At 39.0% G+C, this 22,073-nt stretch overlaps 2 protein-coding genes across 16 annotated transcripts in view; one reads left to right on the top strand and one right to left on the bottom strand.

The window, feature by feature from the left end:
• The window catches only part of LOC129720945 (EGFR adapter protein-like), a 96,670-nt gene that overhangs the window by 13,661 nt on the left and 60,936 nt on the right, over positions 1-22,073 (bottom strand). For 11 of the 13 annotated variants that reach the window (XM_055672894.1, XM_055672889.1, XM_055672895.1 and 8 more), the window contains exon 3: positions 17,569-17,638. The exons of the other annotated variants lie outside the window; for them this stretch is intronic. The gene's annotated coding sequence lies outside the window, so the exon portion shown is untranslated. The remainder of the gene's footprint in view (positions 1-17,568; positions 17,639-22,073) is intronic. 13 annotated transcript variants of the gene reach the window in all.
• On the top strand, positions 1,550-20,249 carry LOC129720946 (uncharacterized). Of its 3 annotated transcripts, none has more exons than XM_055672904.1 (4): positions 1,550-1,689; positions 18,964-19,045; positions 19,110-19,571; positions 19,626-20,249. In XM_055672904.1, the coding sequence occupies exons 3-4, from the start codon at positions 19,233-19,235 to the stop codon at positions 20,091-20,093; spliced, it is 807 nt and encodes a 268-aa protein (XP_055528879.1). In that variant the 5' UTR covers positions 1,550-1,689; positions 18,964-19,045; positions 19,110-19,232; the 3' UTR covers positions 20,094-20,249. The 3 variants fall into 3 exon arrangements, with proteins under 3 accessions (XP_055528879.1, XP_055528880.1, XP_055528881.1); XM_055672905.1 differs by lacking the exon at positions 1,550-1,689 and adding an exon at positions 5,404-5,530; XM_055672906.1 differs by lacking the exon at positions 1,550-1,689 and having other exon boundaries at positions 18,730-19,045.

Raw genomic sequence — 22,073 nt, 5'->3', positions numbered from 1 at the left:
CTAAGCAATTTGAGTGAAAAAGATTGATGAGGGAAAGCAGTTTTTCTTCGGAACAAATTGTGATTTATGATAGCCGGATCATCGATACAGAAGCAAGCACAGAGCGCCACTTGCACACATGTGGTGTTTGTTAGACGCAATGAAGAAGCCAAACGTTAATCCATTTTGGAGCACTTCCAGGAATAACCTGTGCCATTATCGACCCCCGAAAGTGAAACGGAGCACAATCCGTCATCAGTCGGAGTAAAGAGAAGGCTGTTGATTGGTCAACACTAACATGTTCGCTTGTTTCCTACCGACTCATGATATACAGTTATTTCCGGTTGATTAGCTGCTAACGCTAGGTTGCAGTTAATCATTCATCGGAAATGATCAGTTGATAAAGTTGGTTTATAGGATAATTGATTTGAGCTCAGCAGATCCTAGCTTAGAGAGTTGTTTCTAAATTCAGCTAGTCAAGAACAACAAAAATCAAAGAAACAAAAAAATGTGGGATGCTTCTCTACGTCGTACATTACAACCCTGACATGATATGCGATGTCTGCTGAGCCAAAACGAGAGCTGGCTGGACGATGCAAATTTGCTAACATGAAACGGCACGTTGTTGGTAGTCCTTTCGTGGGTACCATTTGGGAAACAGTAGGGGAGAACTGTACAAGACGCACCAGTTGGGTAAGATGGCCCATGCTATTAATTCCCCACAGTACTTACACATGTGGTTTTTTATGACGAAATTCTTCGCTTTTCTCATAAAACCCAGCTTCTCTACAGTTCTCATATAAAAAAGTGTGCTTTAATGACTAAAATACTCAAGAAACTGTGCAATTGGCTGTGGCTCTGTCCAACATGTAATTATTCATGAATTTCATTTAAGCTTTTATGATTAACTGACTAGTAAATAATAAAAAAAAACTATGGTACCCCTAACCTTTACACTTTTGGAGTTTATAATACTATGAGTATTTCAAACCAATTCACTAAGTTTCGGCAACTTTTACCTAAAAACAATCAAAATTAAAATTGGGGCAGAATGCACTATGAAGAGCTTGCAGGAGATTGCTTGACAACTTAGAGCATGTTCCATTATTTTTTATTTTACTTTCGAGACTTCAAGCGCTTCTCACTTCGCGTGCTGATTTCTGCTAGTGGCATATTAGCCTACTGCTTTGGAGCATACTGACCTTTGTTGTGGTGCGTTTTGGTCACGGGCTTGTTTGGCGGCAATGGTAAATTTTACCAAAAAAGTCATTGAAATCGAGTATTTTATAATAAACTTCGTCATAAACATACAATAAATAGATCCTACAATCATCCTACACGTTCAATGTCGCTCTGAAATCATTTGAAGCGCTGTTGATCGCGAAAATGCTTAACAGGTGCGTTTTGTACAATCCTCCCCTAATAGCAATGAACGGCGACAGCAATGACGTGACAACAAGCTGCTTATTAAATAGGTACCTGTGTCGTACAACTACTGAACATGCCGAGTGAACACGGTGCCGGCTTTAGAAGTGGGTCGAGAATGTGTGTTGTTTATCTATCCTGCTGTCTTGCCGGAATGTCTCCAGTAGAATAGACACTAATGAATGAATAAATTGGTGCAGAGGGAACGATTTTTGTGCTTGTTGAAACGGGTTTAATTAGAATGTAAACCTTTTGACTTTAACTTATGCGACTTCAATCAACAAGGTGAATTGGAAGAGGTTATGTTATCATGGAAAATGGATTGAGAAAATAAAAAAAAAATTGTATAATATACACCTGGTGATGAGTAGTGGAGGATTTACTGATTCTCTGACAAACATAGTTTCGTAGTGCAGCATAGTAGGATATTTGATCATCTCTGAAACTTTTAGTATGCCAACATGCGTACAAGGTCGGACAGAAGAGCAACATTTGCGAGTTAAACATGTTTGAATGATTGGAAGCAATGTGTTATTTGTGCTAAAAAATAATCGATTAGTGGCCACAAGGCGGACGAAAAGTTAAGTCCGGGTTCCAATCAGGAAACGAAACATCTCACAAAGTCCGTTTTCGTTCCAGTGGGATCTAATTCCCTTCCAAAGACCGGTCCGAACAAAAGTAACCGCTAATAAGAATGTTCTGTTTTGGTAAATGATAAAGTCTTAATCTGGTGTAAGAAAACATCAGATCAAGTCTAAACAAATAAATAATCGAAACAAATAATGTTGAATGTAATTCAACATTAAAGGACCTTTTTAATGCCAAATTACAGCTTCAAGCTGTAACTGGCGACAGCCATGGATCATTGGTAAAGGCCCGAATATACACACGGCGTGACATCTCCCTTACGAATATTGTCAGTACCTTCTTGAAACCTTCCAATGTGCCTTCTAGTATTAACCAACCGACCAACCGAAGTCAATCAGTAATAGAATGTTTAAATCTATTTAATTCTGTCTAATTTTGAATTTTTATTTTTATTGCAAAGCTGTCAAAGTTTGAATCTTCTACCTATATACGAATGGGGTTCTTTTACGGTTCATAGTACACCTACACATCATTCACGTATCAGAAAGTACTAAAAAATCAAACATCCAATTTTATCTGTCACGCATCCTCGAACTTAGACTGCCAAGTGTTTGCAGTCGCATGAAGTAAACTTTCGCATTGAAACAATTTCATATTTTGTTCTGCCGCTTCCACCAGACAAAGGAGCCGGTAAAAAGTTGAATCATGTTTTGTGCGCTGGGAAAAGTTTTTCCCTATAAACAACGAAATCTCGTTAAAAGACGATTACTGATAATATACTTCCTTGCTGATAGCTTTTGTGCAGCCGATAATATTCAGCGCTGCGAACAGGTTGTAAAAATGTAATCGATGTTTATTTTTGTGCACACATACACGAGTCGTGTACAATATCGTAATTTTTCAACAAAGTTCCAGGTCATGAAAAATTTGAAATTTTATATATGAGCAATTCTCGCTGAAACTAGGCCACTAGGTGCCCAAGGTCTTTCAAATTTGATATAAAGGCACATAGTTATTTTTTTTTTGTAAAAAAGAATTGTTTATTGTTTCAAAAACAAATAATTACATATTATACAGAAGCACATCTTATGTAAAACTCAAGCTCGCCAACATCGATTCTACCGTTAACTTCATTAACGTAGGTGATGTATAATATGAAGAGTTATAGAGAAAAAATGATAATGCCATTTTTGTTTGATCAAATTTCGCGTAATTTTTGATGTATTATTTGGGCTATATCTATTAAATTCGTTATGTAAAGTACTGCAAGTAGCACTTTTCTGTGAAGAGGAATGATAGGACTTTCATTTGAAGTGATCAGAATTTAGGCCGCCTTCTTGAATTTGGTCGCCATCTTGAATTTGGCCGCCATCTTGAATCTTGTGTCTTCCATTTTAAGCAATGACACCTTAGAGACGACGCACAGAGGAGTACCTAGAACAAAAAGCTGGCCAAAATAAGAAAAAAGTTTTTTGTCGCTTTTTGGTGCCGCTATATTTTTTCCTGCAGCTTAAATAAATGCTTCACAAAATGCCATCACTCGATGAACGTTAAACGGTATTATCAAATGCTGGGAGCGCTGTAAACATTGACAAATTTTTAAGCATTTTTTTTGGGAATCGAACCATTTATAGTAACAAGTTGTGCCAGGCATCAAAAAAATGACAATTGATCAATATTTTGCTGCAAATGAGTTCTTTATGTTCAATGATAATAAACCGGTTGATAGAAATTCCAAAATTTCAAAATTATAGCTACTCTTAAGAAGTTTTAAAAAATGGTGATTTTTACGTATTTTCGAGCATTTTCAATATTAAAAAAGTTATCAAATCTCGCGGAATCCGATCATATAATCATCGGAGGAATGGAAGTTCATAACATCACGAACACATCCTCGCAAATATCTCATCCTGTAACGTCCGGATTGGCATTTGCGACCCGTTTGAAAAATGTTGTTTATGACGAATTTTGACGTTAAGTGTTCACGCGTTCACGGGAAATTAAAAAAAATACCCGATGGGTACCCTGATGGGTGCCTGTCTCACGCTTGAAACAGTGTTTCAGCTCAACAAAGATGAAATGAGATTTGTTTAGTGAATGAATTTCAACTGATTTAAGTTAACTTAAAAATAACTTGATGCACAGAATCAATAATCCAGGTAAATAACACTCCGTACAAAAGGCTTTTTCCAACCTACGTAGGTTCCACGAGGCATCATATAGTTTGTGAGCATCAAATTGGTAGGTCTAAATGAAGATATTTTGCTACATCATTTTTCTGGTAAATTCTTCAATTTGTTTCGCTGCCCGTTTTGCGAAAACAAATCATTCGAGCGTATTACTTCATCTGCTCACTAACATTAATGAAGACACATATGCTATGTAAATGTAAACATTAAGTTGTGTGTGTGATATTTAGAGTTACTTTTTGATATAATACTCGAACCAGCCACTTCCACTTCTCACTTAAATATTTCCCAAAATATTGCTAAATAGCAGCGAAAATAATTTTGGCCAGGTTTTCACTCGAGTTACTCCTCTGTGCGACGCCGAAAGCTAGAACTTTCGAACGTAGTCCTCCGGCATTGACCGCTATGTGCGCGCTAGAGGGCCACAAATCTTTCGGCCAAAACCTAAAATTTCCCATTAGCCATTGTTGGCGTTCCAACCTGTGGTAGCACAACGTATTAGTTTTTTTCATGTATGGACTTCTTCACTGCGACCAGAATCGTTGATCTATTGTGAGATATGCCCGTGTGTCTGCTGTATCCCGCACTTTTATTATTAGCAATGCCGCTTTTGAGAAGTGGCATGCTTATTATTATTGTTTTATCCATGTTGGTATGTAATGAGATTTTACCGTTTCCTTTACACGCTATCGGCACTACTATACCTATTGATAAAAGGGACTTTATTTTGTTAGGAGGAAGTCACGCAATGGTACTTACTTACTTTACTTTTATGGCGACAGATCATTAGGATCCTATGCCGAACCCAGAATACGTCTCCACAAAACTCGGTCTTGGGCTGCTACTCTCCAGTCTCCCCTTACACCCGCTGCTATGGCATCCTCGTCGACAGCACACATCCAGCGCGTGCGCGGTCTGCCTCGAAGTCGTCGGCCTCTATCCGGTTCTCTACTAAATATTATCTTTGCAGGTCGCTCATCACGTGCTACATGGCCATCCCACTGTAACCTGCCGTGTTTCATCAGCTTGACAATATCAGCGTGTTCGTATACTTCGGACAGCTCGTGATTCATGCGCCTGTGCCACACCCCGTTCTCAAGTTTGCCTCCGAGTATTGATCGCAGGATTCTACGCTCGAAGACCCCAAGCGCTCGTCGATCGGCCTCCTTCCACGTCCACGATTCATGTTCATAGAGCGCCCCCAGGGGGATCAGAGTCCTATAGAGCGCAAGTTTCGTACGGATCTGTAGGCTACGGGACCTAAGCTGGCTACGCAATCCGTAATAAGCCCTATTCGCCGCCGCAATCCGCCTCTTCACCTTGCGGCTCACCTCGTTGTCACATGTCACGTGAGTACCAAGATAAACAAATTCGTCGACCACTTCGAAAGTATCCCCATCCATCTCCACCGCAGCACCAACACCCGTTGTAGAACTACCACGCTCTCTACCAGCCACCATGTACTTCGTTTTGGCAGTGTTTATGGTGAGTCCAATTCTCGCAGCTTCCCTTTTGAGAGCAGTAAAGGCCTCCTCAACTGCTCTACGGTTAACGCCAATTATATCAATGTCGTCCGCAAAGCCCAGAAGCATGTGAGACTTGGTGATGATGGTGCCGCTCCTTTGCACACCTGCCCTTCGTATTGCACCTTTCAAAGCTATGTTGAACAGCAAGTTCGAGAGCCCGTCACCTTGCTTCAGACCATCCAACGTCACAAACGCGTTCGAAAATTCGCTCGCTGTCCTGACGCATGATGTGAAACCGTCAAGCGTCGCACGTAACAATTTAATTAGTTTTGTTGGGAAACCATGTTCTAGCATTATTCGCCAAAGCTCGTTGCGTCTCACTGTGTCGTACGCCGCCTTAAAGTCTATGAACACATGATGCGTCTGCAAGTTGTATTTTCAAAACTTGTCGAGAACCTGTCTCAAGGTGAACATCAGGTCCGTTGTAGATCGCCCCACTCAAAAACCGCATTGGTATTCTCCAACAAAGGCTTCCTGCAACGGCCTCAGTCGCTGGAACAGGATACGGGAGAGAATTTTGTAAGCGGAATTAAGGAGGGTTATGCCTCTATAATTACTACAGTCGAGCCTGTAGATAGGGCATATGAGTCCTTCCAACCAGTTCGTAGGTAGTTGTTCCTCATATACCCTTAGGATAATCTGGTGAATTGCACTACACAGCCGCTCGCTCCCAACTTTGAAAAGTTCGGCCGGTAAGCCGTCCTTCCCAGCGGCTTTGTGGTTTTTTAGCTCTTTGCAAGCATTCTTCGCCTCATCCAATGTTGGTGGGTCCACAGCTTGTCCGTCCTCTTAAATTTCTATCCTGTTCCCTTCGACGACTCACCTACCTTCCTCACCGTTCAACACCACTTCAAAATGTTGCTTCCAACGCCTGACCACCTGCGATTTATCGGTAATCAGTAAGGAAAGTGGTAAATCGCGATTTCGCGGAAGCCGCGAATTCAGCGAAATCCAGCATCGGCCGCGAAATTCACAAAGAAAACCGCGAAATGCCGCGAAAACCAGCAACATGGACAAATCTTAAGATTAATGGGCACCTCGAAGGCAACGGGAGGCCTTTTTTTACCCAACCAATTTGATGGAATAGTACTACTGCTATCTTCCAACGAGATTTTGTCAGCCTGGGTTGAATTGTTTTCGGTCGGCTCAGTTACTAGATCCTCTTCGAGCAAAGATTTTGGCGATTGGGGCCCTAAATGATAGCCCAGAAAGTGCAAAATCGAAATTGCAAGATATACAAACTTAGTTCAAGTAGTAAGCATTTTTGCATTTTTCAAAATACGCAACAGTAAGATTGGTATTATTAATTTTTGATATATAATTTAGTATTCCTGTATATTTTTGGTTTTCAAAAATAAAATCGATTCCCGGAAACTCAGTAGATGCGAAATGCAACGTGAGTCAGAATAACTTGAATAATATGTGCCTGCCGAGACAAAAATATGATTGAAGATTATTTAACACAGTAGTCCTCACTGAAAAGAAATCATAATTCGTACGGTTAAATTACAGTACCTACATTAAATGAAATAAAATAGTTTTTTATTATATTACCAAGAGCACTTTATTTGGCGTTTTCTAAAAAAAAAAAACCGCGAATTTTAAATATTTTCTATTTTGCCACCCGCGAATTTTCAACTTTTTTGCCGCGAATTACCACTGTCTCTAGTAATCATTGCACATGGCAGGTACTGGCACAGTCCGGTTCCTGATTCCGTTGATCGTTCTATAGAAGCTCCTCGTGTCGTGCCTGGTGGAGCAATTCTCCGCCTCCGCGAGGTCCAATCCAGTTGGTTCACCGATCCGTCTACCAACTTTCCGAGTATACTTTGCAGCAACTCCTTCCGCTGATAACCTCTGGTTGTCCAGATGTATCTTGCTCGCCGATCTCGATTTAAATACATTGGACAACCGAGCACGAATTTTGCCTACCACGAGATAGTGATCCGAGCCGATGTTTGGCCCTCGAAAGGACCGCACATCTATGACGTCTGAAAAGTGCCGGCCGTCAATCAGCATGTGGTCGATCTGAGAGCAGGCCTCTCCATTGGGGTGTTTCCAGGTGTGCTTCCGAATGTTCAGACGTGCAAAATGGGTACTACAGATGGCCATTACCCTGGCCGCGGCGAAGTTCACTAACCTCAAGCCGTTGTCGTTGGTGGTAGAGTGAAGGCTTTCCCTACTAATAACGGGACGAAAGAACTCTACTCGTCCGACTTGTGCGTTCGTATCTCCGATGACGGTCTTAATATCGTGCTGTGGGCACTCTCCATACGTTTTCTCGAGGAGCTCATAGAACTCCTCCTTTACGTCATCGGTTTTATCATTTGTCGGCGCGTACACGTTGATAAGGCTGTAATTGAAGAATCTGCCCTTGATCCTCAATACGCATAAATGTTCATTAATAGGCCTCAACCTAATAACACGCTTCATTTGGTTTCCAAGTAGCACGAAACCGACGCCCCGTTTCCGCGGTCGGATCAACTGCCCGGAATTCACGTTCTCCGGTTTTAGGCCAACGCACCTCTTGTATGGCTGCTACCTCCACATTTGCCTTCCGTAGCTCTCTGGCCAAGATGCCCGCGCGTGCCGGTTCGAGCAGAGTCCTAACATTCCGAGTACCAAGTTTCCAATCGTTGTCCTTTTTCGTTTGTTTGTTAGGAGAAAATCACGCAATGGTACACAGTAAAAAAATGTGAATATTACGCGTCACGTAAAATATTTTTTCATTCAAATTTCAGTTGCTTCTAACGTAAACCACGATTTAGTTTGAAAGTTATCTAGTTAGTTAGTTTAAGTTTGGTTTATTTGAAAGTTATGTGTAATATCAATTAAATTTACGTGAAATATTACGTGGATATATATTTTCTATCATAAGCGATGGAGACAATTCTTTACATGCGATTCGCCATAAAGTTTTCTTACTGTGTATTATAGAATTCAGCGTAAAGGAAAGGTAAGTGGCGGGGGAGCCTGAGAATAAACCCATGCTTAAGTACTCTGGCATCGAATGGCCTGATTCTACTAAGATTCGAACGCACGACGACCATCCGCTTGACAAAGCGAACTCTGTAACCTTGTGGCTACGCCCAAGTAACAATTCTATAGCTACTTGGTTTTCTAACGGTTTTATCACAGCAATGAATATTACCAACGGTTTTATGGCGGCTAAACCCGTTTCCAAAAATAGCAAGTCGTAATGAACACTGATAGCTTGTCAATAAAACTCTAATAAAACTTCCAATAAAACCGGCAAGAGTCAATGCGGTTTTGCTTTATTATTGGTTTTATTATTACTATCTATTGCCCCTTAAAACCACTCCAGCTAGCTGTCATATAACATAGAAACCAGTTTTATTGCGGTCATTCAAATGCCCAGTTTTAACCTGTCAAACTTGTAAACAAACATATGCAGGCAACGATATACATACAGGTGAGACAAAAGCGGCTGAGTTGGTTTAGTGTGATGCAGAATTCTGTCGCAGTCTCCGTAAGATGTGTGTAAAATGCTTAAGAGCATCTTGCAGCGCATTTGTGAACATTGATGACGTAGAACTCCAAAAATCTAATAAAGTAACACAGCAAACTTAGTACTTTTCGGTAGTTTTTTTTTTAAATTTTATCGCCAGTTGGTCTTGTTTTGGTTGAAAATAATTTCCTATGTCGTTAAATTATGCGTCCTTAAAAATAAGGTAGGAGCAAGACCAAGCATGGAAAAGTTCTCTCACTAGCAATATTTCATGCAAATGTGTTCTTTGATTTATCAGTTATCGTTCAACTATTTCCACTCGCGTACAAGTTTTCCATAGAAACGCTGCTGATTGTTTTTCGCTTCTAAGAGTTCCGAATACCATAGAAGGAGACTGAATGATTCAAACACGATAGTATTTATTGTATCCAAGTTCACTTGCATTCAAAATTATCGCGAGAAGCTTTGAGATATTATCGCCAGTGATACAAAATTATGAATCCAAATGAACGTTAGATTGCGTTCAATTGTTTGCTTGCCGGAGCAAATAGGTATCATCAATGCTTACGGAAATTGTAGCATGGTGCATTAGCATCTGATACTTGAAATCACCAAGAATCATCGTGGTATATCACGGTGAGAGCACGACGTGGAGTAGCCGAATTACGCCTACAAGCAACCAACATTTGAAAGAATCATTGCGATCGCTTGAGTGCAATCGTTTACGATTCTTTCGTGAAACACTCGCTATATGTTGCTCGCTCCGCCTAAAGCAGGCAATACTGAAACAAAATCATCAAAGAAAGCTACCATATATTTCTTTGCTCTAAGTTGTCTCTTGCAAGCTTGAGAATAAGTAACTTTTAATAGCGATGGTTTGCTAGGATTGAAAGCTTATAAATAGCACGTTCAGAAATGATACCCGAATGATTGTTATGCGATACGAGTTTTTCCATCCTTGGGCAAGACACTATTGATATATTTCGAAATATATTCAATATTCAATTAAACTAAGTATGTATCGTTGCATTTTTCGTGCACCTCTCTATTTATATCAAAATTTGTTGATTCCTCATTATCGTCGGTGTGATGTCAGATTTTTCATAAAAATAAAGTTGTCTAGGCCTCAGGTATTTACCATATTTTTCTCTAATAATGCAGGCATCCAACCTTTGCCGCACCTTACAACATATATATCATTGAACTAGGCTTATCGCGGCTACGATTAATGCCAACTAATTACCAACCGCGCCATATTGATATTTTTGAAACTTTTTATAATCTTGAAACGAAAATCGAATCGTCGTCTGACTAACAAATAAATTGAATATCCAAAGTTGATTTTGATCTATCTCTGTATTGAAGAGCACGGCTAGATTTTTTTTTCTGAAAAACTGAGCTGAAACAATCCAATTCATTTTTGCTAACAATGAGATCATTTTTGTAAGCCCGTACTATTTGGATGGCGCATAAATTTTAAGCGCCTATGATCTCAAAATGCACGACAAAATTTCATGCGCATATGCTTGAGAGCTACAAAACCTACCAAAAACCCCTCCTTATTCCTTATCTTTCTACAATATCACCATCAAATAAAATCGATTGCACGATGATAACCAACACAGGTGAAACATTTCCCCCGCGACGAGAGATTTCCTTATTAAAAAAAGTGGCGTGATGTTCTGGTGTGTGTGCAGGAACGGCACAACAAATCAACCTATTACGGTTGCTGTCAAGCAATGAAAAGTTGATTTGGACTTATTGTGGCAAGTAGCAGAGCGCAATAATGCAACTAAACTTATTGCGCTCTTAAAGAGGTAATGCCAGTTGTTTATAGTATGCGGTACTCTTTCCATGTGGTTTTAAAGCAGTTTTATTGCCATTCTTATAATTGATTCAATAAGCTTGGCAAGGGTGGGCCACCTGGCTGTAAAGCAAACTTATAGCGGTTATCAGGAGGTTCTAATAGTATTTTTAGTTTTAACAGCAATTTTGCGAAATTGGTCATAAAAACCGCTAAAAGAATGCAATACGACTTAAATTGTTACTTGGGCGCAGCTCTCTAACGTATAGATCCTCAGAGTAGTTGGGTTCGGTCGCATTCGGTCCTTCAAAATACCGATATCCACTCCGGTATTGATTTTAACACAAGTAATAATAAAAACAGGCGGCATTTTCAAACCGTTGAACACTACCAAGCCAAACATCATTACACCAGCCGGATTTTCGGTTTGGAACTTGAACTTTACTTTCTCAGGAACATCCTCAACTTTCTTCGGTGAAATGAATCGGTCTGTGTGGCTATTGGACACAGCATCGATGCTGAACAGCATTTCATTGGAAAATAAGATTATCATTTTTTTTTCCTTTTTAAGCAAAGAAAGTTTTTTCTTCGAACAAATCACTCGTAGTTCTTCTTTCCGCTCCATGATCAAATGGTGTTTCAATCTAGCTCTGGAAGATGCGTGCAAGTCTTCTTTGGTGATTCTTCGCGTGGATTTCTCAGAATTGTTGGCATCCTTGGAAAATTTACCTATAGAACGCAATCTTTGCGCGGGCCGAGTTGATCCAATTTTCGTACGTGCAAATCAAGGACGTCCCGGCTTTCGCTGCTCATGGCCACTTTTCACTGTGATAAAATGTGGCCAAATGACATCCAATGGCCACGGCAATCTTTTACAACGTCTACTGAGCGAAAAGTAACCGATTTCGATGTTGATGACAAATACACTGTCCAACAAATAGGTCATTAGATACACAAACTAACCTAATATTAACGTTTGAACATTTTAGTATTTTTTTCTACCACATGTTGTATGGTTTACCTATTTATATTTTACATCGGTTGTGGAGATACGGTAACGACGAAAAAGAGTAAACCAATACTTCAGCTAGTTCGTTTTAAAGAATTGTCTGAAACTGCGCAACTTAACTTCAGTAAAACTGATTTAAAAGGTCTCCAGAGGGCTCTACTCGCAATTAATTGGGAAAATTTGCTGAGTCGCGGAACTGATATTGATAGTGTAGTAGAAATATTCTCACACACACTGAAACTGCAATTTAGCAACTTTGTTCCGTTGTTTCGCACACGGCCGAAACCTGTATGGTCCAATCGACGACTTCGAGAGTTAAGACGACAAAGAGCAGCTGCACTTCGCAACTACGTTAGACGACGAAACGCTATGACTAAGCTATCCTTCACTACTGCTAGCAAACAGTATAAAGTTTACAACCGTTTTCTTTACTCTCAACACGTGTTACGCACCCAATCACAACTCAAACGAAATCCAAAACGTTTTTGGTCATTTGTTAACAGTAAGCGGAAAGAAAGTGGACTCCCCAACAGCATGTTTCTTGGAAATGACAGTGCGTAATCACTTGACGGTATTGGCTCTTTATTTAAGAAACATTTCTCGAGCGTATTTAGTTCGACTTCTGCAAATACGTCTCAAATACAGAGCGCCCTTCGCGACGTTCCTCATAACGTAGTAAATCTGAGTAATTTAAGTTTTACTAACGAAGATGTTCTCAAAGCCACAGAAAAACTGAAACCTTCTTCTTCAGCTGGGCCTGACGGTATTCCAGCCATTGTTTTGAAAAGATGTGCCATCGCGCTCATGGTTCCGTTAAGAATGATTTTTAATAAATTGTTTTTACAAGGGGTATTTCCTAATTGCTGGAAAAAGTCGGCTATGTTTCCAGTCTACAAAAAAGGCAACAAACACGATGTGGTGAACTACAGGCGAATAACGTCTCTATCCCAAGTAACAATTCTATAGCTACTTGGTTTTCTAACGGTTTAATCACAGCAATGAATATTACCAACGATTTTATGGCGGTTAAACCCGTTACCAAAAATAGCAACTCGTAATGAACACTGATAGCTGTCAATAAAACTCTAATAAAACTTCCAATAAAACCGGCAAGAGTCAATGCGATTTTGCTTTATTATTGGTTTTATTATTACTATCTATTGCCCCATAAAACCACTCCAGCTTGCTGTCATATAACATAGATACCACTTTTATTGCGGTCATTCAAATCAAAGTCTATGTTTATAATAAGAGTCCCGCAAAGATGAAACCAGAGGAACCAAATCAGTGTCAAACGAGGGTACCAATCGAGCAATGTAAATAAATAAGGTGATAATGTTATGAGTGGATGAAAAGTGTTGTAATTGAGCGTAATAAAAAATATGTGTTTTTCCGAAGTTTTACTTACACATTTTAATCCAACATTAAACCTGTACACTGGTTCACTTAAATTTAACAAAACATCACCGGTGTAATCATTCAAAACTGTGTACCTTGTGCAGAATTTCAAAAAATGATATTCGCTTATGCATGGTGAAAAACAGAACTGTATAGTTCTTGGCAACAAACGGCACAGAAACTGTGTTGTCTGAACGATAGATTTTCTCTTCGCGCGACTCTATATACACATAGACTCTGATTCAAATGCCCATTTTAAACCTGTCAAACTTGTAAACAAATATATGCAGGCAATGATATACATAAAGGTGAGACAAAAGCGGCTGAGTTGGTTTAGTGTGATGCAGGATTCTGTCGCAGTCTCCGTAAGATGTGTGTAAAATGCTTTAGAGCATCTTGCAGCGCATTTGTAAACATTGATGACGTAGAACTCCAAAAATCTAATAAAGTAACACAGCAAACTTAGTACTTCTTGGTAGTTTCTTTTTTTAATTTTATCGCCAGTTTGTCTTGTTTAGGTTGAAAATAATTTCCTATGTCGTTAAATTATGCGTCCTTAAAAATAAGGTAGGGGCAAGACACTATTGATATATTTCGAAATATATTCAATATTCAATTAAACTAAGTATGTATCGTTGCAATTTTCGTGCACCTCTCTATTTATATCAAAGCTCTTTGATTCCTCATTATCGTCGGTGTGATGTCAGATTTTTCATAAAAATAAAGTTGTCTAGGCCCCAGGGATTAACCATATTTTTCTCTAATAATACAGGCATCCAACCTTTGCCGCACCTTACAACATATATATCATTGAACTAGGCTTATTGCGGCTACGATTAATGCCAACTAATTACCAACCGCGCCATATTGATATTTTTGAAACTTTTTATAATCTTGAAACGAAAATCGAATCGTCGTCTGACTAACAAATAAATTGAATATCCTAAGTTGATTTTGATCTATCTCTGTATTGAAGAACACGGCTAGATTTTTTTTCTGAAAAACTGAGCTGAAACAATCCAATTCATTTTTGCTAACAATGAGATCATTTTTGTAAGCCCGTACTATTTTGATGGCGCATAAATTTTAAGCGCCTATGATCTCAAAATGCACGACAAAATTTCATGCGCATATGCTTGAGAGCTACAAAACCAAAAACCCCTCCTTATTCCTTATCTTTCTACAATATCACCATCAAATAAAATCGATTGCACGATGATAACCAACACAGGTGAAACATTTCTCCCGCGACGAGAGATTTCCTTATTAAAAAAAGTGGCGTGATGTTCTGGTGTGTGTGCAGGAACGGCACAACAAATCAACTTATTACGGTTGCTGTCAAGCAATGAAAAGTACAATTGGACTTATTGTGGCAAGTAGCAGAGCGCAATAATGCAACCAAACTTATTGCGCTCTCAAAGAGGTAATGCCAGTTGTTTATAGTATGCGGTACTCTTTCCATGTGGTTTTAAAGCAGTTTTATTGCCATTCTTATAATTGATTCAATAAGCTTGGCAAGGGTGGGCCACCTGGCTGTAAAGCAAACTTATAGCGGTTATCAGGAGGTTCTGATAGTATTTTTAGTTTTAACAGCAATTTTGCGAAATTGGTCATGAAAACCGCTAAAAGAATGCAATACGACTTAAATTGTTACTTGGGTATCCGCTGGATCGAAATTATTTGAGATTTTAGTCGGCAACGTTTTATTCCGTGAATTCAAGCCATACATTTCAACAGTCCAACATGGCTTCTACCCCGGTAGATCGACCACGACTAACTTACTGGAGTTTACGTCGCACTGTATCAAAAACATAGAGAACGGGATGCAAGTGGATACCATCTATACAGATCTAAAGGCAGCGTTTGACCGTGTTGATCACAACATTCTGTTGGCTAAAATCGAACGCCTTCGTGCATCACACCATTTTACTAAGTGGTTAAAATCGTACCTCGTAGATCGCACACTGTACATTAAATTAGGCAACACCGAGTCAGATAGCTTCGTTAACCTGTCGGGTGTCCCTCAAGGGAGCAACCTTGGACCATTGCTTTTCAATCTTTTTTTCAACGATGTTTGTTACGTCATTCCACATGGCTGTAAATTAATTCATGCTGATGATCTAATCTGATCATCTGATGATCGCATCATTCGATCTATAGCTGACTGCAAAGAATTGCAAAAATATCTTGATGCATTCGTTGATTGGTGTAACCGTAATTTTCTGACAATCAGTGTTTCTAAATGCTCCGTAATTTCTTTCACACGAAAAACTAAACCACTACCTTGGAACTATAGTATATGTGGAGAAACCCTCGAGAGAGTATCGGTAATGAAAGATTTAGGTGTACTGCTTGACTCCCAGCTGTCCTTCAAGCACCACTATTCTCATATCATTGCACAAGCAAACAGAAATCTCGGCTTCATGATGAGAATCGCCAAAGAGTTTACTAATCCGTTTTGTCTGCTATCGCTATACGTCTCACTAGTTCGCTCTGTTTTGGAAACATCTGCTATCATATGGAGCCCTTACACTGACATCTGGGCCAACCGGATTGAATCAGTACAGGTCAGGTTTCTGCGTTACGCTCTAAGATCACTTCCATGGCGTGATCCTGCCCAATTACCACCATATGCTAACCGATGCCGTTTACTTGGCATTGACACACTAGCAAATAGAAGAGACGTGTCCAGGGCTGTATTCGTGGGAAAACTACTAAGTGGCGAAATTGACACTCCAAACATTTTGGCTCAAATCAACGTGAATGTTCCCTATCGAAACCTAAGATTGCGAAACTTTCTGCGTCTCCCATTTCATCGTACAGAATATGGCCAAAACGAACCCATCAGGGCGATATGTGACGTCTTCAACCATGTATTTTACTTATTTGACTTCAACGTTTCTAGTATTACTTTTAAAAATAGACTCAAGCGAATGTTGTAATTTATTAGCCTTAGGGTAAATTTGTTTCTTAGCTAGTTAAGTGATTTCATGTGTCATATTTTACAATAGTATATTTATTTGTTGTTAGACTTAGTTTCAAAAAAGTTAATGTTCAATCAAAAGATGGTGGGGTTTTTACGCGCATTTGAGCTTTTCTTAAGGAATTTCTCGAATGGGCTTTTCACCACCCAACCCACTTCATTAAGACCAAAAAGGTCAGATGATATGAATAAATAAATACAAATACAAATACAAATAAGGTAGGTAAAAAAATGTTGACACCATTCTAGTTAATGTTGGTACAACCGGGTAACCCCAAGGATTTTGGATTTGCAACGCCATCTCTATGTCGAAGTGTGTTTATACTAATTGCTCGCCGAGTTCGTCGCTTCAAAGTTATGTTTACGAGTGAACTCAGTTAAGTTCACTAAATGTAATATTTCCGTAAACTACAACTTAGGATGCATCTGCAGTGAAAATTTCATCAAATTCGATGCAATATTTTTAAAGCTATGTCTTTTTAAAAACAATTTTGACCTAAATTTCGAATGACAATAACCACTTGAAAACTTACTCAAATTCAATAGAAATTGGAAAATCAACTTCCCGAGTGGAACTCTTGAAGTTTTTAATACTTATTTGAAAAAATTAGACATCGCGATTTTTAGTGATCCGTTTCACGAATTCTGACCCTATTTTCAGATCGCTTATTTTTCGCTTCTCCAGCTATACATACTGTCTGCCTTTAGTGAACTTACATGAGTTCACTCGTAAACATAACTTTGAAGCGACGAGCTCGGCGAGCAATTAGTATAAACACACTTCGACATAGAGATGGCGTTGCAAATCCAAAATCCTTGTGTCCCGAGTGAAATTCTTGAAGTTTGTAATACTTATTTGAAAAAAATATACATCGCGACTTTTAGTGATTCGTTTCACGAATTCTGACCCAATATGATACAGACTTAGAAAAATTTACCGCATCCAGACGGGACATGAACCCCCAATCTCATTTAAGTCTCTGAGAGAATGTTGTTGGCTAGGGTCTCCAAAACTCACATGCACGGTTAAAAAGCTATTATCTTTCACAATTTTCCAGTTCAAGCTGTAGAGAAAAACCTGTGTAGACCAATGTAATCTTTAAACTTCAATGTTCTACATACTTTACACAATCGCTGACTACGAAAAAGACTTGCAAATGTAAATAACAATCCAGGATGAAAATTGTGAATTACTCGCCTAAAAATTTAATTGCCGGCAAAGTCTCGTTGTATGACTCTCATTTTCTGCTGAGGAATTACATAGGATGCTGAAAAGAAAAAAAAAGACGAAAAAAATCAGCTAAAAGCAGCGGAACTAGTGCGTCAGTTTAGAGCGTTTCCAGCTTAAAACATGGACAAAATATGTCATTTCTGTTTCAACCACAAACACTGCGCTGCATCATTTTTTCATAATGCATATGTTGTGGAAAAGTCAGAACTTGAAACAAAACCATATGAATTGAATATATGGTTTTGAAGTTTAATTTGTAGGATATTTTTTATAAACATTATTCTCTTCTAAGTTTAATTGTAAATTCTATCATAAATATTTGAATAGAGCTGTTGAAAAGAACTGATATTTTTGTCATTTTTGCAGATATAAATAAATGAAAAATTCATCAGCAATATAGATTTCGCTATTCAAAAGTTTTTGGAATTTCATATTTTAGAAAATATTTTTATAGTGCGAAGTTTCATTCGGATCAACGACACTCGCGCTTAGCAGTTTTGCTATTTGGTGTGGAAATGCTCTTTTAGTAAAACATTTCGAAATAAAGCACAGCTTGACGCATCAGCCTGGCCGAAATGATGAACGCATCTTTTAATTATTTTCGCGCACAAAAGCGACAGCAAGCGTTTTTGAAGTTTTTCCTTTGGCTGATGTGTGTCGAGAAGGCCAAACAACGGTGGGTACGGAGAAGATATGTTATGCCTTGCTTACCGTTGGCCTATTGTGTAGTGTCACGTCTCACAGTGGTTGCTGGCAAGACAAAGCCGATGTGCCTAATATTACTATTTTATATAGGTTTTCAACTTCTGTTCATTGAAAACTGTTCTCTCTGAGCTGTAAATATTTTTTATACAATTATCGTACATGTTTCACTCAGAATGGATTTGACGATTAGAAATGAATCTAATATGTAGTTTTTCCGATTCTGCCCGATTTTTGTTCTAAGAGCCGCCACTGTGCTTCTCCTTGTATGGAAGTTATTTTCATCTGTTTTCGGCAGAGTACTTAAAGTACGCAATTACAAAAGTGTACATTTTGGTTGCTAGACAAAGCGGTAGACAAGGTGTTTACTTCACAGCAAAAATGAATTATCTAAAATAAGTTTCAAAATTTGATTGAAATAGTATGCCACAATATTTATTATTGTTGAATTTTGGACGTCGCACTAATGCTTAAATAAAATTTCCATAACGCTCTATGATAGATCTCAAAAACAATAATGCTTAGAGATTATGTGAAGGGGGCGATATGGGACCTTTATGTTGCCAACTCGAGCAGCCATGACAATTTGGCCACCCATCAGTCTCTCGTTCCACTTCAAGGCGGATTAATTTGCCTGCAAATATGTTTGTACCGTTGCAGAAACATATGACACACAGCAATGGCAAGTTAACCGAACCATGATGTACTCCCTCTCCACTTCCAACAGAAAAACTCCAACCAGGTATGTAAAGATTTTCCCTTTTTTTGCACTTCACTTTTGCCACCCACTGCTGCTGCTGTTGCAGTTAGTACCTTTCCAGACGGTGTCAGATTTGCAACCGTCTCCGACTGGTCGGTAAAGCTCAAAAGAAGTCGAGTCAAGTTTCAAACCCGGTCCCAACCGATCCGGAGGTCACAAGTGCTGCAGGATGAAACGACGGATGCGGTTACTGGTGTTCATTGTTCCCGTATCGGTGCTGCTATTGGCTGGCAGTGGGCCGCACCCGGTGACAGCCGATTTCATTCAGAATCTCACCAACGGAGTTCGGATGGCGGGAAAGCTGTTCGGTATAGATACGATATCGGACGTAGCGGACCTGGTAGCGAAAGGTTTTTCACAGCCAGGATTCACGTCGAAACCGGAAGCCAGCGCTCCTACACAGCAACAGGCAGCAAATATGATGGGGCTCATGTGGAAAATGCTTGGAATGGATGGCAGCAAATTGGGAGCTTTGGTGATGAATGCATTGATTTTTGTTGCCCATGTGGTAGGTTTAGATGTTTCAAAGTCCGTTTTATCTATTAAAGAGAACTGCTTTCAGATTGCTACCAATCTTGGAACATTTCGAAAACCAACTTCGAATCAAATTTCTAAGGAGGACGTTCCAAAACCAGACGATTCAACAATACTGCAGTCGGAATCTCCGCTTGAATGGCTACAGAACAATCCCTCGAAGCAATTCCGGTCGATGCTGGGGCCAATCCGTGAGGGCAACATTACTGACTACCTCGAGATGGACCTGCAAAACCTAGAGCACGCTGTACCCGAGGATGTGGGTTGTATTAAGCTATTGATGTGTAAATTGAGACCTTTCATATGGAAAATGCAAGATGTTGTTCGACAGCAATTTGCCGGCAACGCAGAGAATTCACCGGAACCAGCGGATGAATCGAAAAATATTTTGGAGACAATCTCTAAAAGTGTTCCAAATATGAAGGAGTTTCAAGAGAACGCGGCCAGGTGTGAAACAAATTTCAAGCATTGTGTGAGCTCTTTGGACAAAGCATAAAAATTATGAATTACGCTACCACTGATGTGACTGTTATTAGAAAGTTACCTTATGTGTTGAAAACTGTTCTGCACTGTTTACTTTGGAAAGAAAAAAATCTCACCGTGGTAAGTATAATTAAAAGGCTAAACTGGCGAAATAATTTTGTTATAAAAGCTTCGTAGATTTCGAAAAAGAAATAAAGTCTTGTTAAATTTGTTTATTCGAAACTTTATTGTGGTTACCAACATCTGAAAAGTTCTCCGTTGTTGCACTTTCACCAAACTTACGAAGGTCTAGAAAAAAATACCACATTTCCCTGCATCCCATATAAACTGGGTCAACAGAGCAACGCTTCATCAGTGGAAAAAATATTGCAGAGCAAATACAACACGCCTCGTAGCACTTTTCCTTTCTGCATACAGCTTTGCTTTGTTTCAACCGTACTGGAACAAACCTTTTGTTGGGCTGACTTGTCATGCAACTAGTTTTACTTAGCTGCTGACGGGTTGCTTGCAATGACAGGTGAAAATGACATTTTTCTCACTAGGGGCTATGGTGCATTCTTTCAGAAAAAGTTTTCCTCTCGGAAAGCGTATGTCGGCACTAATAAAAGCGCTTGCAACCTTGATAGCTAGAGCAAAGGATTTTATTTTGCGAACGTATGTACTTTAGGAAACAGTAACTGAAAACCAGCTGCGAAAATTAACTGAAGGAGGCGACACTTAAAGAGTGTAAAAGCTTATTACACTCACATCTAACCCTTTCCCGTAGCAGCGGAAGCGTTTTCAGGTTCAGAAAACTGCTTTCTCCTCGTTCTTGTGCACTTGAATGAAAGCAGCAGCGACACGAATCTCGCGACTCAAGTTAGAAGCCTGGGTGAAAGAAGCATTACACCGACCTTGAAGCCTACCTGAACTCAACGTCGCAAACCATTGACATTGAAGGTCAAGTTCTTATGTAGTGCCCTGGCATTTGCTTCAGTCATAAGCTGCTCTGCTGCGGAGTACTTGTACTAATTATATTGTCACTTCACTACATAAGACCACTAGCATTTCCGCAACGGAAGCTAGAAGTGTATGCAAAAAATAACGCAATTAGTTTGCAATTTCATTGTAAACATTGTCATACAATTTTTCTTGATTACACTTACGTTTATTTAGTGATACACTCTGACGTTCTGATTATTTTCAAATTCTTTTTCTATCAAAGAATATAAATAAAAATCTTTTGCTGGAAAAATTGAAAAAAAAGTAACACTTTTGTTCGACGGTTCAACAATTATTTTCTAGTTTCTAGTCAGCATGAGAGTCTAGTCAGCATGAGAGTCTGAATATTTTTTTAGAGATTATTAGTGAGAATTAAAACACAAATAATCAATGAAATTGTTCGAAAAAGTTTAAAATGATGTTTTTTTTTTCAAAATGTTCAAGTATAAAAAAATGTTGGAGCTCGCAAAGGCATATTTTCAGTCACTTGCTTCTAGAGTCGGTAAATGAATATATCTAGACCTACGCTAAGGAACATTTTTGGCTAAATAAGCGCTTTTATAACCAATCTTATTCAGCTGACAGCTAAACATAGGTCGAAAAGTGTATTTCTAAGTGTTTAATCAGCTTTTAATCAGTCGGTTTTGGAGAACTAAATCAGCTACTTGTCACAGTCGGCTTCCTAAATAGCCAAACAAGTGTTAAAAAAGAAATAACTCAGCCATTTGAACAACTCTTATACATGCTGATCGATTCTGTAGAAGCGGCTATTCATTCTTTGTACAGGTTGTAGAAAAACTCTTCTACAGCTAACAGTAACTGGCTTATAGTCTAAATAAGCGCCTATATGAGAATTCCATGGCTAAAATTGTACATTCTGTCTTTCTGAAAAAGTGCTTTTTCAGCGTTATTACAGCTACGATAAATATAATTCAAAATATATATTCGTCTAATATATATTCGTTATCTAATTAGACTTTTTTTTTATTGTTTAGGCGATTCAGTGTTTGAT

Source organism: Wyeomyia smithii, chromosome 2 (assembly GCF_029784165.1).
Source record: "Wyeomyia smithii strain HCP4-BCI-WySm-NY-G18 chromosome 2, ASM2978416v1, whole genome shotgun sequence".
Classification (NCBI taxonomy): Eukaryota; Metazoa; Arthropoda; class Insecta; order Diptera; family Culicidae; genus Wyeomyia; species Wyeomyia smithii.
This window is presented reverse-complemented; position numbering and strand designations above follow the sequence as displayed.

Coding starts and splice junctions, on each gene's coding strand:
- LOC129720946 (XM_055672904.1), top strand. CDS start 19,233: ATGAAACGACGGATGCGGTTACTGGTGTTCATTGTTCCCGTATCGGTG. Junction 19,572..19,625: donor TGATTTTTGTTGCCCATGTG/GTAGGTTTAGAT, acceptor AACTGCTTTCAG/ATTGCTACCAATCTTGGAAC.